Source organism: Sprattus sprattus (assembly GCF_963457725.1).
Source record: "Sprattus sprattus genome assembly, chromosome: 8".
Taxonomy (NCBI): Eukaryota; Metazoa; Chordata; class Actinopteri; order Clupeiformes; family Clupeidae; genus Sprattus; species Sprattus sprattus.
The window spans coordinates 6,182,212-6,200,747 of record NC_137927.1 but is presented as its reverse complement, the minus strand read 5'-3'; the positions used below and the strand labels follow the sequence as shown (position 1 = coordinate 6,200,747).

The 18,536-nt window shown below is 45.6% G+C and overlaps 1 protein-coding gene across 4 annotated transcripts in view; it reads right to left on the bottom strand.

Annotated features, from left to right (window-relative positions):
* The window catches only part of fam13b (family with sequence similarity 13 member B), a 51,881-nt gene that overhangs the window by 21,855 nt on the left and 11,490 nt on the right, over positions 1 to 18,536 (bottom strand). For all 4 annotated transcript variants that reach the window (XM_080843664.1, XM_080843663.1, XM_080843666.1 and 1 more), the window contains 5 exons: positions 16,971 to 17,153; positions 12,728 to 12,940; positions 12,427 to 12,607; positions 12,026 to 12,173; positions 6,237 to 6,358 (listed from right to left, as the gene is read on the bottom strand). In XM_080843664.1, coding sequence (XP_080699790.1) covers positions 6,237 to 6,358; positions 12,026 to 12,173; positions 12,427 to 12,607; positions 12,728 to 12,940; positions 16,971 to 17,124 — 818 coding nt within the window. In that variant the 5' untranslated portion in view covers positions 17,125 to 17,153. The remainder of the gene's footprint in view (positions 1 to 6,236; positions 6,359 to 12,025; positions 12,174 to 12,426; positions 12,608 to 12,727; positions 12,941 to 16,970; positions 17,154 to 18,536) is intronic.

Genomic DNA, 18,536 nt, shown 5'->3' with positions numbered 1-18,536 from the left:
AGTGGCCTGAAGCTAACATGAGATTAGCTATACACACTCAACCTGTGTTCGTAACGTGATGTGACGTGACAGAGGTACGCGCTGAGATTTTGGTCAGGTGCACCTCACCACCACAGCCAACCTGTGCGACCCAGATCCCCAGTATACAGATGTTTGTGTGTGTGTGTGTATGAGGGTGTGTTCATGTGTTTGTGTGGGTATAGGTGTGTTTGTGTGTGTATAGGTGTATTCATGTGTGTGTGTGTGTGTGTGTGTGTGTTACACCGAGTCATGTGTTTTCCTGTGGTCAGCAGAGAGAGTAGCCCAAGCAGACCCCACCCTTCCAGCACCAATCTGATCACAGCAGGATTAGGGACCCCTCAGACAAATACATATAATTAATGAAGATAACAATGAAATAAGTGATGAAAAGACAACAGCAATGCTGAATGTGTTTGCCACGGAAGTTCACATTACATTGAATGGCCATGTACTGTGTTCTGGGTAGCTCTTGATCACGCACAGTCTATCAGTCAGTCATGGGAAGGGGTGTGTATATCTGTGTGTGTGTGTGTGTGTGTGTGTGTGTGTGTGTGTGTGTGTGTGTGTGTGTGTGTGTAGGGGTTGTGGGGTGTACTTTTGTGTCCCAGCCTGGGAACAGGTGTCCCACAGGGGTACAGACGGGGGTTCCCGTCATGCCCCGAGCTGAACACGGTGTCAGGTGCCCCCGTCACACATACAGAGGGTGTTGACACATGGGGGTGCAAACACAGACAGCTCCGCGGGAGACCCAACAGCTGAGACCCAAACCCATTTGAGCCAGACCAGGGCCAGAGCCGGCCTCATCTCAGCAGCTAGCAAGGACTCAGAGATCCAGTCACACAAACAAACAAACACACATGTACACAAACATACATGAATATATACACACACACACACACACAAACCCCCTTCAGAGGGCTGAACCCTTCATCACCCTCAGTGTTACTCTGCTGAGTAATGTGTGAAGAGGCCCTCAGGTGGGAGCTTTACTGAGAATCCCAAGGGGACATGTGTGTGTGTGTGTGTGTGTCAGGGACACACTGTGAGCTTCAGCTGGGATAGCGTGTGTGTGTGTGTGTGTGTGTTCGGGACACACTGTGTGCTTCAGCTGGGATGGGGTGTGTGTTTCGCTCCGGACTGGATAAGGCATTTCCATGGAAATGGAAATGTGTGTGTGATGGAATGGCTGTCTTTGCTGAAGTGGCTGTGTGTGCGTTTTTGAGTATGTGATAAAACTGACTCTGTCTGTCTGTCTGTCTGTCTGTCTGTCTGTCTGTCTGTCTGTCTGTCTGTCTGTCTGTCTGTCTGTCTGTCTGTCTGTCTGTCTGTCTGTCTGTCTGTCTGTCTGTCTGTCTGTCTGTCTGTCTGTCTGTCTGTCTGTCTGTCTGTCTGTCTGTCTGTCTGATAAATAAAATGACAACAATAACGGAAGACAAAGCCTGTTCCATTATGTTTGCATATGGGGACACGGTTATGGTCCCTACCCAGCTTATACCATGGTTACCACAAAGTCCTTACTTTGTGTTTGTGCCAATATGTACATTATTGGTCTCGCTTATACCTATTTATTATGTCATATTTGTTGTGTGAAACATCTGACTGCTGCCAGACAATCAAAGATGAGTATCTTAAACAGTGGCCAACCATAGAACTTGAACAGCCACTACATATAACATAACATAAGAGACAGCTACAGCAATCTGCACTTACCTTTGTCCTTAAACATTACTCAGTACCAGATCTCGTCCTCAAACATTAATAAGTACCAGATTATTGCCCTTAAACATTACTCAGTACTTGATTATTGCCCTTAAACATTACTCAGTACCTGATTATTGGCCTTAAACATTAATAAGTACCAGATTATTGCCCTTAAACATTACTCAGTACCTGATTATTGGCCTTAAACATTACTCAGGACCAAATAATTGGCCTGTACTCTTCAGGACTACATGCAAACATCTGTTATCACACATTACTGAGGTGACGACACAACAAGAACACTTTTCGCCTCCCACCCTCCCCAAACTGGCCCCCTTACACCACCTCTTTACTACCCCCCCCCCCCCCCCGGGGCAGTTTGTTTCTGAAGCCCGGAAAATACTTTCCACGTGGGGTGAAAGGGATAGGGGCTTATATTTAGCTGTTGGCTGGGGTCGGAGACTAAACTCAAACAGGCCACACAAACACTCAGGCAGCTGACTGCTGAAAACAGGACACACACACACGCACTCACACACACACACACACACACACACACACACACACACACACACACACACACACACACACACACACACACACACACACACACACACACACACACACACACACACACAGTAGAGCCTTTACACTTTCGCAGTGTATTGGTGAGGACCAGGAAAATCCCCCCCTCCCCCAAAATGTTTTGCCTTCCAGGACTGGTATTTAACCACATAAACTATAAGTATGGCCGCCATGCCCAGACAGCAAGTCCATGATGCCCAGACAGTTCACCTGCAGCTGGCCCCCTAAAATCTAGACAGCTGTCAGAATTCTGCTCCATCTCAGCTGTGTTACAGGTTGAATTTCAGCTCTGGGAAATGTTATTGGTGAATTCAAATAAAGAATTCAAAATGTGTGTGTGTGATGGAATGGCTGTGTGTGTGTGTGTCTTTGCTGAAGTGGCTGTGTGAGTTTTTAAGTATGTGCTGGAACTGGCTTGGTTTAGATTTGAATTTCTCATGCCAGAAAACCCAAATGGAAGCGGCATCACATCCCCCTCACCCCTCTACAGCATAGTGACGTCAGACTGATATGAACTAACACACACACACACACACACACACACACACACACACAACATATTCACACACTTGTGTTCGCACAAACACACAGACAGAGATGCATACATCAGTTCGTCTGTCTGTCTGTCGTTCTGTCTGTCAATCAATCAATCAATCAATCAATCAATCTATGCCTAAATAAAAGAGAACACTTTCCCTGTGGAAATAAAAAAATATGGCCATCTTACAGCCTAAATTAATTCGTGAAAAAATACCATCAGCATCTGCTGACTGCATTTGGTATTGGTACACGTGCATGTGTCAGTGTTTTTGTCTCTGTATGTGTTTGTTTCTGAGTGTGTGCGCCTGTGACTGACAGAGAGAGAGAGAGAGAGAGAGAGTGGATGGACACTTCAGTGTGTATAACACAGTGTTTAAGAGCTTTGGTGTCACAGTGTATCTAAGTGTGTGTGTGCGTCTGTGAATGACAGAGCGAGAGAGAGAGAAAGAAAGAAAGAGAGAGAGAAAGACAGAGAGAGAGAGAGAGAGAGAGAGAGAGAGAGAGAGAGTGAGTGAGTGTGTGTGTGTCAACACTTCAGTGTATGATCTCGGTTGTCATGGTGCACATGTACTCATTAATCAAGCTCTCATCACACCACCAAGTTTAAATGGCTTGATATGATACAGGACAAGGCTATTTAAACAGCCCTGAACTACACACACACCAAAAGAAACCCAGCATAAAGGAAAATGTGTGTGTGTTTGTGTGTGTGTGTGTGTGTGTGTGTTTGTCTGAGGCTATAACTCTGAAGTTCATCAAAATGGAGTGTTTGTGTGACTGTGTGGCTATAAATTTCATCCCCAGTAAAATAAAGTGTGTGTGTGTGTGTGTGTGCGTGCATGTGTGAGTTTGTGTATGATTGTGTGTGTTTGGCCACATCTCTCACATGCTCAGAATGGGCAGGTCATGTTATTTATGAACTGTGTGAAGGTTACCTAAGCGAACAACCGCCAAAACCCTTCTGCAACCGTGTGTCTGTGCGTGTGTGTCTGTGTGTCTGTGTGTCTGTCTGTGTGTCTGTCTGTCTGTCTGTCTGTCTGTCTGTCTGTCTGTCTGTCTGTCTGTCTGTCTGTCTGTCTGTCTGTCTGTCTGTCTGTCTGTCTGTCTGTCTGTCTGTCTGTCTGTCTGTCTGTCTGTCTGTCTGTCTGTCTGTCTGTCTGTCTGTCTGTCTGTCTGTGTGTCTGTCTGTGTGTGTGTCTGTCTGTGTGTGTGTCTGTCTGTGTGTGTGTCTGTCTGTGTGTGTGTCTGTCTGTGTGTCTGTCTGTGTGTCTGTCTGTGTGTCTGTCTGTGTGTCTGTCTGTGTGTCTGTCTGTGTGTCTGTCTGTGTGTCTGTCTGTGTGTCTGTCTGTGTGTGTGTGTGTGTGTGTGTGTGTGTGTGTCTGTGTGTGTGTGTGTCTGTGTGTGTGTGTGTCTGTGTGTGTGTGTGTCTGTGTGTGTGTCTGTCTGTGTGTGTGGGGTCACCTGTCGCATGGACGGGGTTTGGGTAGGAAAAGTCTAACGGACCAGAAAACCGGCAGACCGGTCCCAACAAGACACTAACCTCGTTTACCAGCGACACAAAACACGAAAATGGAGGGAGATAATGGCTGCCGCTACAACTTACATGCAGACAGTTTATTGTCGGGATTTACTTATTTTATTTTATTTTTAATTTGTTCCATGTTTGATTGAAAATGTGCACAAAAGTTCAAAATACAAGGAACCAAATATGCACAAGTATCTTTTTTTTTATTTTGAGTATATAATGCAAAATGTAATAAGAAATAGGCCTTTCCATGTGGTAATTTTAAAGCCAATTAAAGTTACACTATGCAACAATTATACTTCATGATTAGGGTTAGGATACTCAGTTTTACCTTAAAAAAAAACAGCTTGAAAAAAATTCGGGCGCTACAATGACTTTTAATGTAGAGATCGCCTCCGTGCCATTGCCATACCAGGGTCCATAGGCATATAACTTTGTGCTGTAGTTTTGCAGGTGGCAGCCCAACTTGTTTACTGTCTGCCGATCTAGTAAGTAGCTTATTTGCCGTCTTGCTTTGTCTTGTGTTGCACTTGCTTGATGTTTGACTAAGGACAGTCGTTGAGTAACTAGTTTGTCATAATGTCAAAGTCAGCACATTTCAAGAGATTGTAAGTTTTAGCTGCTAGCATAACGTTAGCAAATAGCTAATGATCCGTTGTGCTTCTATTTATTAGGGCTGGGCAATGATTAAAAAATGTTATCGCGATTAATCGCATGATTTCCCTGATTAATCACGATTAATCGCATTTCTATACGCAAAATCCAATAATCAATTCAAAAGTATAGCGCACTTTTATTTTAAATGTTCTGCCATATGAACAAAAGTGCCACAACATTTTTATATAGTAGCAGTTTAATAAAATAAATACTTTGTATAATTCTCAGCTTAAACAATGATCAAACAAAAAAAATACAAAACTAAAGCTTATTGCCACTGCCAGGGCATTAATGTTTAGAGTGTGGTGAAGCACCAAAAAGTTGTGTTGACAATATGTACTTGATGGCTGGTGTCCCTGTAATGTAACTAACCAGCCTGGTTATGACGTTGTTTCTGCTATTTTTACGTTTGTAGCTAGCGATAGCTAGCACGGTAACATTAGTTAGCTTAACTTATCAGGAGCCGGGAGGACAGGGGATATCATTGCACAACAAGCTCAAAATCATATTTTCGATAGTTGATTTTCTTGTCATCCTGATGTAATCTTAATGATGGATCCATTCCAGTAGGGTGTCAGGCTAGGATAGCCAGCTGCTAAACTGCTGCTAGCATCATTCAGAGACAACGAACATCTAGATTCTAGCGAACAGCTGACCGGTTAACCCACTGATGTTAACCTTTGTTGGAGGTGATGCAGAGGCAATGAATCGCCACATTATTTGGAGAAGTTTAGCTTTCGTGTATCTGTGTTAACTTGCGTGTTGTCAACTTTTCAAGTGCATATGTCTATGCCCTTCTCCAAGTTTGTTTATCCGCCCATTCGTTTCTTTTCCGGTTGCGCAGCAGTCAGCAGCAGACTTTTCAAAATAAAAGCCTGTTGGCAACAGACTTTCACAATCATAAAATAAATAATAAAACCTGCGTTAACGTGCGATAAATAATTGTCGCCGTTAATTACTTGATGAATTAACGCAAGATTAACGCGTTAACTTGCCCAGCCCTACTATTTATTCATTGAACGTACAAAAAATGTGCTAAATGGTGATATGTATCGTTCTCTGGACATGAAATGAACCACATCAGGATATTACATTTTGGTCATATAGCACATGCTAATGCATAACAGCAACTGTGGTTCTGAAGACAGAGGACAGAGAGATAGCGTGTGTGTGTGTGTGTGTGTGTGTGTGTGTGTGTTGGGCTGACCTGGAGGGGCTGCTGTCGGTGTCTGGGGGGCTGTTAGGAGGGAGCGAGGGGGCGACGTCCTCTCCGTCTCGAGGGAGATCCTCACACCCCTCCACACGATCGTCCTCCAGAAGCTCTGTGATCTACACCACACACACCGCAAAACACGGACACACACATCAAAACATATTACACTTCATAGTGTACATAAAACACCGATTTACTGACCATATAGACCAGAGTATGGTCATCTTTCTCATCTCAGGCAGAAGAGATGAAGAAGAAGACAGAGAGGAAGAGAGAGAGTGGGAGAAAAAGAGAGAGAGTCGTGTATATATGTGTGTGAGTGAGTATGTGAGTGTTTGTATGTGTGAGTGTGTGTGAGAGATGGAGACAGAAAGACAACCAAGTAAGCAGGATTGAAACTGATCTGTGAGAACTACATTCCTTACTGTAATGATGTTCCAGTACTTCTAACACATGAACCTATAGACCAGGACACATTACACAACACCCCTCCTACACGCACACACACGCACACACACACACACACACACACACACACACACACACACACACACACACACACACACTGATGTAACACACACACACACACACACACACACACACACACACACACACACTGAATTAGCACAAACACACACACACACACACTGATGTAACACACACACTGACGTAACACACACACACACACTGATGTAACACACACACACACACCCGGTCAGCCTTTAATATGGCACTTTAACTCAGTGTGGACCAATGCCGTGAGGCTTAATAAAACAACTATAACTTCCCTCTTTTATGCTGCCGTTGCATAACACTGACCACACATTCTGTTAGCCAATGTATTTATAGACAAGGTCAGAGCTGCAGTTTATAAGACTCCTGGACTCATATCTACACACTCGAAACCAACCGCACCTGCACACAAGCATGACCACCTCGGTACAAAACACACACACACACACACACACACACACACACACACACACATTGTATATGTAAATGGCGCTGGTGTCCCCAGAGTTGGCTGATCAGCTAATGAGTAGCCTACATGGCTGGTGTATAAGTAGTTCAGAATGTGATGTGATCTCGATAGAGAGAGTGAGATAGTGTGTGTGTGTGTGTGTGTATTGTTAAGAATGTGATGTGATAATACCTCCACAGAGGATAGCTAAAAATAAGCCTGTGGCATGGCAGCCTCTCCAATGAGCTTCAGGTCCAGTCCCTCCCTTGTGTGTGTGTGTGTGTGTGTGTGTTTTTTAATCTCTCTGTGTATTTGTCTGTCCAAAGCTTTGACAACACAAGAACTCATGTCAAGTCAATAAAGCCTTTGAAATTGAAACGGAATTCAAATTGAGAGAGCGAGAGAGAGAGAGAGAGAGAGAGAGAGCGAGGGAAGGAGGGAGAGAGAGAGAAGGAAAGCAAGGGTCGGAGAGGGTGAACGAGAGAGTAGGCAGAATGAGAGGTGAGAAGGAAAGTGAGAGAAAGACAGTGTGAAGAATGAAGGATCTGAAAACTGATCTGTTCCTGACACCATCTTAAATGTTCCCTTCACATACAGTTTGGTAAACAGTACACACACACACACACACACACACACACACACACAGACACACACAGACACACACACACACACACACACCTCCAATTACATGTGTGAAAGTCTCTCTGATTCCATTGCCGTGTCAAAGCCACATTTCCATAGCAACCAGACCCTCTTGCCCTGTGATTGGCTAAGAGCTTCCTCTCTCTGTCATCATTTTGAAGTAATGACTCATAGGGTGCCTCTGTCTGTGTGTGTGTGCGTGCGTGCGTGCGTGCGTGCGTGCGTGCGTGCGTGCGTGCGTGCGTGGAATGGTGACTGGTGCAGATCTCTCCTCATGCTGGTAGTTTAAACTCATTAAGGTTTGGGATGTGGTCCACACATGGAAGCATGCTGTGCCCTCCCCTCTTGAGGAGATGGCTGCCACTGCAGTCGACTGATCGCTCACTCGGATCGACCAAACCCAGAGGGACACATCCACAATCAGCCTGCTCTGCCCGAACACCAAAGCACTTCAGGGGAAAACATTCTTCTCTCGAAGAAAACCGCATCAGAAACATGGCGAGCGATTCAAGGATATCTCAATGTCTCTCTTTTTTTTTAAGTATGTTTGGACTTTAGCCCTAGTGCCTGCATTGCAAACAGAAGCGGTGGAATGTGAATACATTCACTCCTCTCCTAAGGGAGACATTGTTGTTTGTACTGGTGTTATGTAACCTTGTGAAGCTGTAACCTTACCCAACCTTCACACCTAATTAGTGCCTGGGCTCTATAGATAAGCATTGGCATCACTATAATACAGCCCATATGTGTGTGTAACTGTTCCTCTGTGTACACTCGTCCATCAAGGACACACACACGCACACATACACATGCACGCACATGCACGCACATGCACGCACGCACGCACGCACGCACGCACGCACATACACATAACAGAAACCACCTTCCTTTAGCTTAGAGATTGAGCCGTCAGAGTGAGTTTTGTTCTGGAAAGTTCCATGAGTGCTCTCCCGTGTGTGTGTGTGTGTGTGTGTGTGTGTGTGTGTGTGTGTGTGTGTGTGTCCTTGATGGACGAGTGGGCACAGAGGAACGGTCTAAATAAAAGGGCACTGCCCACGCCCATGGCATTTTGGCGCTCTGCTTGAAAGGGCTCTGAGCAGACACAACACAGTGCTTTCTGTGCCGCTCTACCAGTGCCACACACTCCGCTCTCAGTCCTCACGCCTGGTGTGCCATGCCTCTGTCTGCACAATGCTCTTGCAGCGTCCCTGATCAGGCACCCGTCTGCAGCGGCAGCAGAGGGGGCGGAGGGTGTGGCACAGACTGAGCGAACGCTGGAGGACTCTCTCGGACTTTCCAGCAGTTGCATCAGAAAAAGATCTCTGGAGCAAAGATTGTGCAGGAAAAAACAGGAAGAAGAAAAGAAACAACACAGTTTGGTGTGCGAGTGTTTGGCTCGTTGTCTGGGTGATTAACGAGTTTGGATGGGCTCTGTAAACTGGCCGCCACAACTCGTTGGTCCTTCAAACCAAACAGTGTGGCACTGCCCAAGTCCGACCAGTCAGGGTAAAAAAAAGAAAACGTTGATCTGGGAGAGGCATTATTGGAAAAATACCCTAGGGGCAAATCTCATGCTCTAACTGTCCCACCACATGTTCCTTCTTCCAAAGATGTTGCCATTTGTATAAGAGACGCTGATGTGTGTGTGTGTGTGTGTTTATGTGTGTGTGTGCGAGAGTGTGTGTTTGTGTGTATGTTTGTGTATGTGTGTCTAACAGATCAAATGCCCTACTGTTTTGACCAGGATGATGCCCCAGTTACCGTGTCTAGCCCCTCTCTCACACACACACAGAGTGCCGATTCAGCTGCGGTCTGATTGGTCCTTCAGGTGACAGGTGTATGTGTATACTGAGGGCTGGGTACTGATTCACTGATGAGGGTTATTACTCCTGACATTAACGATTGGCACCCTGCTCAGAGCTGGAGGAAGCCAGGAGGCAGACAGCCCACTCATCTCCCACCACACGTCTCCAGAACTCCGTCTTCGTCTCCCATGATCCCTACCCTTTCAATCGGCTTCCACATTGCTACGCTGGACTATAACTGCCAACCCTCACAGAGACACCCTTTCTATATCGGACTTCCCCCCACAGACACACCCTTTTACATCTCTACATTGGACACAACTGCCCTCACTCCCACACTGACAGCATTCTTTATCTGTACACTGGACTACAACTGCCCCCACCCCCACAGAGACACCCTTCTACATCAGACTATAACTGCCCCCACCCCCACACTGACCCTAATCTGACCCTGTAGCAGAACGCAATCCTTCTTGATTGGCTGGTTTTCCTCCCAGCTGGAGTCTGACGTTTCTGTGTCAGTCTGAGTTAACTCCAGAGGACGTGAGGTCTCCCTCAACACACCAGCTACCAGTGTGTGTGTGTGTGTGTGTGTGTGTGTGATTCAGTCAGTCAGTCATAACATCCGTGGGCTGTGTTCTGTTTCTCTGCTGCGGTCCCAGAGACACAGAGCAGAGCCTGGGTGTTGCAGGTGTCTGTTCCTCGCTTACATCACGCAGTTACGTAACGCATGCAGTTAGCTTCCTTCATTCACACCACGGAGCAATTCTGGAATTCTTCGTCTCCCTATCTCTCAATCTGTCTCTCTCCTTCCCTCCCTCTCTCTTTCCCTGCGCCGCGCCCCCCACCCCCCCCCCCCCTCTCCTCACCTTCCTCTTCTCTCTCCTCCTCTCCCCCCCACCTCCATCCCACCCTATTCTGTCTTTAATTCTCTCACTTCATCTCCCTCCGCTATGTTTCCTCCCAAAAACCTGGTCCTGGCATCATGGCACAGAACAGTCCCATGGATGGAATTTATGGCTGATCGCTGTCTGCTTCCTGTGTGCGGGGGAGGCACTGGGATTGGGGAGGACCGGGCCAGGGCCATTTCTGAGCAGTTTGGCCCGCTCTCTCTGCCTGAGGGAGTACTATTGGGTGTGTGTGCGCTGTGTGTGCGCTGTGTGTGCGCTGTGTGTGCGCTGTGTGTGCGTGTGCGCTGATGACATCTTCCCAACAGCATGCGATTCTGCCACCAGTACATTTCCTCACGCAAAAGGTTGAGCCATATGTCACCAAATTCACTTCCTTGTTTTAAGTTGTAGAGATGCAGATATGTGCGAAACGAACGCCTCACACTCACCGCCAAAAATAACTGCCAAATTCCCCAGTGCTGCCCAAAAAAGCAGGGGTGAACTGTTTTTATCGAGTGATCAAGACTTTGCTACAGCACACAGCAGCTGAATGTGTACGGCAAGGTTCTGTTGACTGTAGTTTCTCAACTGGGTTCCGTTTTGGCTGTGAGTTGGATCTCTAAAAAGGGTATCATCTTCATTTACATTAACAAAAATGTTTTGTAATCCTTTTAATCTTTTCTTTTTTCTAAACCTTTTTGGTTACGTATTACGTTGCTCTCAATTTGTGACAAGTTAACTAAAAAAAATATGTTTTTTCCTTGCTCCTGTATTTTATTATTATCATTATTATTAATAATAATAATAATAATATTTAAAAAATGCGTAAGAATTTTGCAACTCAATTTTTAAATCAGACATTTTAGGCCGCAACGATCAAAACAAAAAGGTGAAACCCTTGAATAATGATCGCTCTCGTAAGGAACTTCTGGAAGTGTAATAGAATTTCGCAAGAACACAGATTGTCCACACCCCACTGCGGCGTAAATCTGTATACATATTAACCTCATTCTGTCCACTTCCTGTGGTCTGGCGTCTTGTGAAAGCGCTGGTTGGTCCAGCAGCGCTAATCTCCTCTCCTGCTCTCCATTTCTGCCCCGGGGCAGTAGCCAGACTAATGCCCCAAGATCTATCAATGACTATCCTCTGAGTCTAATCCTATTTATCCCTTATACAAACACCACACACAAACACACACACACAAACACACACACAAAACCCACAGTATTGGCTTTTCCAGCCACAGTTGTACACCTCCCCAACCCATTAGGTAATAACACCAGGACTCAAGGACTTAAGTTTCTAAGCCGGATCTTGAGGGAAAAGCCCAGTGGCCAAACAAAAGTCACATTCCGGCACAAGTCCATTTCTAGCAAGTCAAATTCTTCTTTTCAGTCAAATTTAGAATTTACATAAAACCTTCCAAATAAAAGAGAATAGAAGGATAGAGAGACTGTAAAAGAGGAGGAGGAGAAGACGTCTCACCTGCTCGTTGACGGAGCTGTAGTCGTTGGTGGTGGACACGTCGTCCTCCTCGTCTGAGTCGAACAGCTCCTCCTGGTTCTCCAGCAGGTCGGCAAGCACACGGCTCACTGAATCCTGCTCCCTCAACTCCTCCACCTCAGTGCCCGAGCTGCACAAACACAGGACCAGAGGTCAGAGGTCACAACAACATGCACCTTATCTACTGACACAACAACACCTGACTGAACTCAGGAACCCAGAAATCCGTCTAGTCTGCTGTTGCTGTAATATCGTTTTACTAATACTCAAGTTAACGTCCAAAACTAAATAATTAGATACTTGATTCCACAGAGCAGGTCTGTGGAGCCTTGCTGAGGCTTTTGGTGAAGTGCATTGTGGGTAGAGAGGAAGTGATGTCGTACTGAAAGATATCTGGGCCGAAGACGGCGGCGAGCGTCCCGAGGCTCCAGCTCTCCTCCTGCACGGAAGCCACGCCGGACAGGAAGCGACATAGGAAGCGCAGCAGGCTGTAGTTGAGCTGGGGCAGCTGCTGCAGCCAGTACTTCAGGTTCCGCGCCAGCTCCTCCTCACTGGTGTACTCTACTGTTGGAACACACACACACACACACACACACACACGTTTATACTTAAGCACACATGCAAGGATCAGTTTGCGAGTGTGAGTGTGAGCTTGAGCGTGTGCGTGTGTGTGACTCTACTGACCTTGATAAATCTGCAGGATATGGGTCTGTAGGTTGTTGGGGATGACGGCTTGGGGCATCTCCTGCAGGAAGAGGCGGAGCAAGCTGATGGCCGAGGCCAGGTCCGCCTCCTTCTGCAGGTCCACTTGTTCGCCGCTGTCATAGCGCTGCCTGAGCCAATCCACACGCTCCGCATTCCCGTTCACCAGGAACACACCCTCCATGTCCAGTCCCCCTACACACACACACACACACACAGACAACATTTAGGACATGCATATTTAGGATGCAGGTACATAGAGGAGGCTCAGCACACACACACCACAGGGGTGTGTTCAAGAGAGGCAAGGACAGTTCAAAGTGCTCCACCTTCCTGTCCTCCACACCCAGATACCAGAATATTAATAACACAAATGGAGCATGTACACGCACACACACACGCCCTCACAAACACACACACACACGCGCACACACACATCAGTGACAGGGCTTCCACCACCTTGGCCCAAAGCAAAGGTCAGAGAACATATCCACCTAAGAGCATCATGCAAAAACTCCAGAGCTCACATTAACCCTGGCGTGTACCACACTGTGCGGGGCACGTTAAGGAGCGCACAACGCATGCAAATACCCTGCTCTGTTTACAAAACAAACAAATACAAATACAACCTGCCCAATAAAGGCCTCTTCCTCTTCGTCTCGTTTCACCCCACTGGCTCTGCCAACCTCAGGTTTCATGATACCACCAGACCCTGAGCCAAAGCCAATTCCACCAGCACACACACTTCATCATCAAATCAGTAAAGCAATAAGGCCAATCAACTTTGTTTTAATAGGGACATAAGGCAGAGTTCCGTTCTCGTTAGCCAATCCAACAGGAGGCCACGAGCCAATTCTGCTTGAGCCCACACACACGGTCATTCACAGATTTACTTCCCATTAGATACAAGTATTACTGGAGTACACTGACAGTGGTCTGAGATGTGTGTTGTGTGTGGTTGTGTGTGTGTGTGTGTGTGTGTGTGTGTGTGTGTGTGTGTGTGTGTGTGTGTTGTGCGTGTGTGTTTGATGTTTGTCTGAGGATTACTGATCTCCATGGAAGCTGCTAGAGGTCAGGGGGAGCCTGAGAAACACTCCTGTCTGATCAGACGCCAAGCACAGACTTCTTCACACACACACACACACACACACACACACACACACACACAGCCGTAAGAATAACCAATCACCTCTGTGTGTTCCTTCTCAGAGCAAAACAACGCAGCATCTGCTTAAAAAAAAAACGTATGGGGCGGAGGGTGTGTGTTTGTCTGTGTGTGTTTGTATTGGTGTGTGTTTGTGTGAGAGCGTTTGTGTTTGTAATGGTGTGTGTGTTTGTGAGTGAGAGACAGGGAGCCCAAAAGAGAAAAACAGCACATTGGCTTCTGTTAGCTGTTAAATAACACACACACACACACACATACATGGACACAGGGACACACACCCATATCCTAGCAGCACTGGTGGGCTTCTGCACTGGAAGTGGAGAGCAGCCATGTAAGCAGAGTCCTTCAGTCATAAAACCTTCTCTCTCAGCCCCACTGCATGCTGGGATATGCCTTTGCAGGGCTCAGGGTTGGACATGCCAGCGAGAGGTAAAAGACGTTTACAAACACACACACACACACACACAAACACACACACACACTAAAGTCCATTCCACTTAACCTCTCTTGAATGCCATATCTCTAATAAAGTAAACAATCCAGTGTCCTCTTTTAACACGTGCGTGCACACACAAGTATTTACTGCGTGACTGAGCAGTTTTAGAGTGCATGACTTTGACATGAGGCACGAGAGGTTTCACTGACAAAAATAACAGCTGTCAGGTCTGCCAGACATCACAGAATGGAGAGGACACACACACATTTAGTCAACTTTACACACACACACACACACACACACACACACACACACGTCACATTTATTCATATAGCACAATTTAAGACGACAGGCGTTTTACCAAAGTGCTTTCCAGTCAAGGTTAATCAATTTCCAATAAAAATGAAAAACAATAGAAGAATAGAATAAGAGATTAAAAGTACTTACTAAACTAAACACATAGCAAACGTATACAAAATATAGGACAAATAAAAGCAACTACAGATACATTTTCACAAGAAAATGCAAAGTGTGATTGCTCAACAGCAGAAGGTCGCTAACCCTTGCCCTGCTAACAGAGTATACAGCCACAACACATGACCATACAGTTAGCTTTATGACTGTAAACTCATTTGGAATACTGTTTTATCGGTCTTCCGTTATTGAGTATCATAGCCTATACAGATCAAGGCAAACATCAATTTTGTCCTTTTATTCATTAAGTTCAAGGTCAAAGTGTTAAATCACTACAGTTCTACCCATCCTCTGTGCTTTAAAGACTAGTCTTCTATCCATCCTCCATGCTTTAGAGCAATACTGCCACAATTTGCCACTTCATAATTTGTATTTATAATTTAAATAATAATAATAACATTACTATAACTTACAGAGTTAAACTTGGCCGTCACGTATGGATATCTTGTGTTAAGTGTTTAAGAAGTGTTAAAGAATCAGGCAGGGTGTACTCTCCTCAATTTCAGCCACACTGAGATCAATAAACTGGGTTATCTGAACTAAAGTCAATGGTGAAGTTTCTTAAAATGTCAAAACCAGCTGGACTCTCTCTTGGATCCATAACTAAGGTTGAGAGGTAACTCGACGTTGTAATACACAACGTTATGTATGTGTCGCTACAACATGCACTTGCAAAAAAATACAACGAGGAACACAGGCAGAGTATTCACTGGTGAAGACTTAGCTAGCTAATCACACACAGACGTCAACTTAGGCAATGTTAACATTAAATACACACGTAGACACGAATAAAGAGTTAGCATCTAATCTATGGTAGACTAGTCAGGTTGTTGTAATGTAGGCTACTTGTTATTTAGCTATGGTAGAATTGTTACAGCTGATGCGCAGTAATATGTCTGGCTGGCTCCATTTCCTGCTCGCCCCCGAACATAACGAATCTGCCGTATTAAAAGATAAAGGTCAGACATTTTGGAAAAGCATCCTGCATTGCCGGGGATTTAACCCAGTCTACCACTTTGAAAGCAACAACGCTATGGAAGGCACGTGGAATTAGAATATTTAGAAACGCTGTGCGACTGAGCAATAACTCTATTAAAAATATGATATGATTATAATAATTATAACATTAATCATAACACTCCACCAGTTGCGATGTGTACATGATGGCCGGGGAACCTCTTGATTTTCATTTGAGCCTTCATACTGCCTACGTGAGATGAGCATCTCAGACACATCTCAGCCTCGCTGCTGTGTCTAGTCATCTAGAATGCAGATCTGACATGAAATGGGGGACGATTTCATAATTTGGGATCAAAGATAGTACAAGCAAGACCAACCTTTTGATTTAACATGAGTGGGGTCAGACGTTACGGTACACATAAACACACATAATGATGTTTATAAACCAGTTACAGCGTGCTTGCGTCAGATCTCCCTCTCTCTTTCTATTTATCTTTCAATCTCTTCACCACCCTCCATCTCTTCACACAGATGACTCCTCCCGCTCTGCCCTGCCCTTAACATCATCATATCTCATCTCATCTCATCTCATCTCATCTCATCTGAGACGGTCCTGCCCAGTGTTACATAAGAAATGAAAACACATGTCTGTGGAAGGCAAAGCGTGTGAAAACTGTTAGGCTCTGGCAACATGTTGATGCCACGAGCTCTACACACACACACACACACACACACACACTTCTCCACTGCCAAACACAACACACAGGTCTGAGGATGGAATGAGGGAGTGATTAAGGTGTGCTAGAACTTAAGCTCTATCCAAACACCACTTAAGCCTAGTCTGGTACCGTGGAGCACAGGACAGCAGACAACCATCACATATTATGGGGCAGGCTGTTTACGGTCATGACATGGAAATCCACTCACTCTCTCTTTTCTCTCTCTCCACACACACACACACACACACAAACACACGCATACGTACACGAACACACACACACACATAGTTAATTCATAGAACACACCAACTCAGCAGGTTATAGAGTCACTGTGAAGCAATTCACTCCATTTGATTCAACCGGTCGATAAAAAACAGAGTTGTGAATTATTATCTGTGACACTTATACAATTAAACTTTATTGATTAAATAAATAAAAATACAGAGTTGGGTGTGGTTGGGTGCCACTCACCGTGCTCCTCGATGTACTCCACGATGTTCCTGACGAACAGGGGCACCTGTTGGCCAGGCTGGCCACTGGTCTGCAGCTCCTCCAGGGCGACCCCGAACACTCTGCCCTCGCCCTCACCCAGGGAGATGCCAGGGGGGGAGAGGCTCTTCCTCATCACTCCCTCCGCCACTACACCGCACTTATCTGGAGAGAGAGAGAGAGAGAAAGAGAGAGAAAGAGGGGGACAGAGAGAGAGAGAAAGAGGGCAGAGGGAGAGAGAGAAGGGGTGAGGAGAGGGAGGGCGAAAGAGAAGGAAGGCGAACAGAGGAGGGTTAAAGAGAGATGAGAGCAAAAAGAACGAAAGAAGAAGGAAAGGAGAACGAGGAAGGGAGAAAAAGAAGGCGGGATGAAAAAAAGTTGATATTATTCCCAACGCTATCAATGCCAAAAACAGTTAAACACACATAGAAATACACAAACAATCACACACAAACACACACACAAATTCAACAACCACTCCCAGCCTTCAAGCAACAAGGTCAACACTGGAACCTGAAGAAAAGGTTACATAAGCACAACGATAACTGGCTGTGTGTGTCTGCATTTGTCCGTGCGTGCATGACTGTGTGTGTGTGCGTGTGTGTGTGTGTGTGTGTGTGTGTGTGTGTGTATATTTCACTGCCATTAGTCCAGGCATGTCTGTTATGATGGTATGAGCAGGTGGCTGGGCTATCGGAGCTCTTTTAACTTTATTAGCCATCAAGCAAACACTCTGCACACAGTTAGAGACCAACACACACATAGACAAACTGACACAGATAGACACACACACACACACACACACACACCAACACCTACACCTACACACACAGACAGACAGACAGACACACACACCAACACTTACACAGACACATGCATAAACACAGACAATTACACAGACAGACAGATATACACACACACTTACACAAACAATCACATGCACACACACCGACAATAACACAGACAGACAGATATACACACACACTTACACAGACAGACACATACACAGACAGACAGATATACACACACACTTACACAGACAATCACATGCACACACCGACAATAACACAGACAGACAGATATACACACACACTTACACAGACAATCACATGCACACACCGACAATAACACAGACAGACAGATATACACACACACTTACACAGACAATCACATGCACACACCGACAATAACACAGACAGACAGATATACACACACAAGCTCTAAGGTGTGTCAGAGCCGTTCTAGATGAGGTGATACCAAGTGAACCCATGTGGTGAGCACCAGGCTATTGTTCTTGCTATCTTCTACATCAGAAAAAATCTGAGCAGATATCATTCTCACGTGTGTTTGTGTGTGTGTGTGTGTGTGTGTGTGTGTGAAGGGTACGGGTACACACTGATGCAGATCAGGGAGCAGGATGCTCCAGAGCCTCCAGGCCTGCTTCTGGAACATTCTTTTCTCTGCCATGTCAGGTGACTGGAGCAGCAGGTCTAGCTCAGTCACACAGCATTACACCATGAAATGGAATCAGTAAAAATAAACTACAAA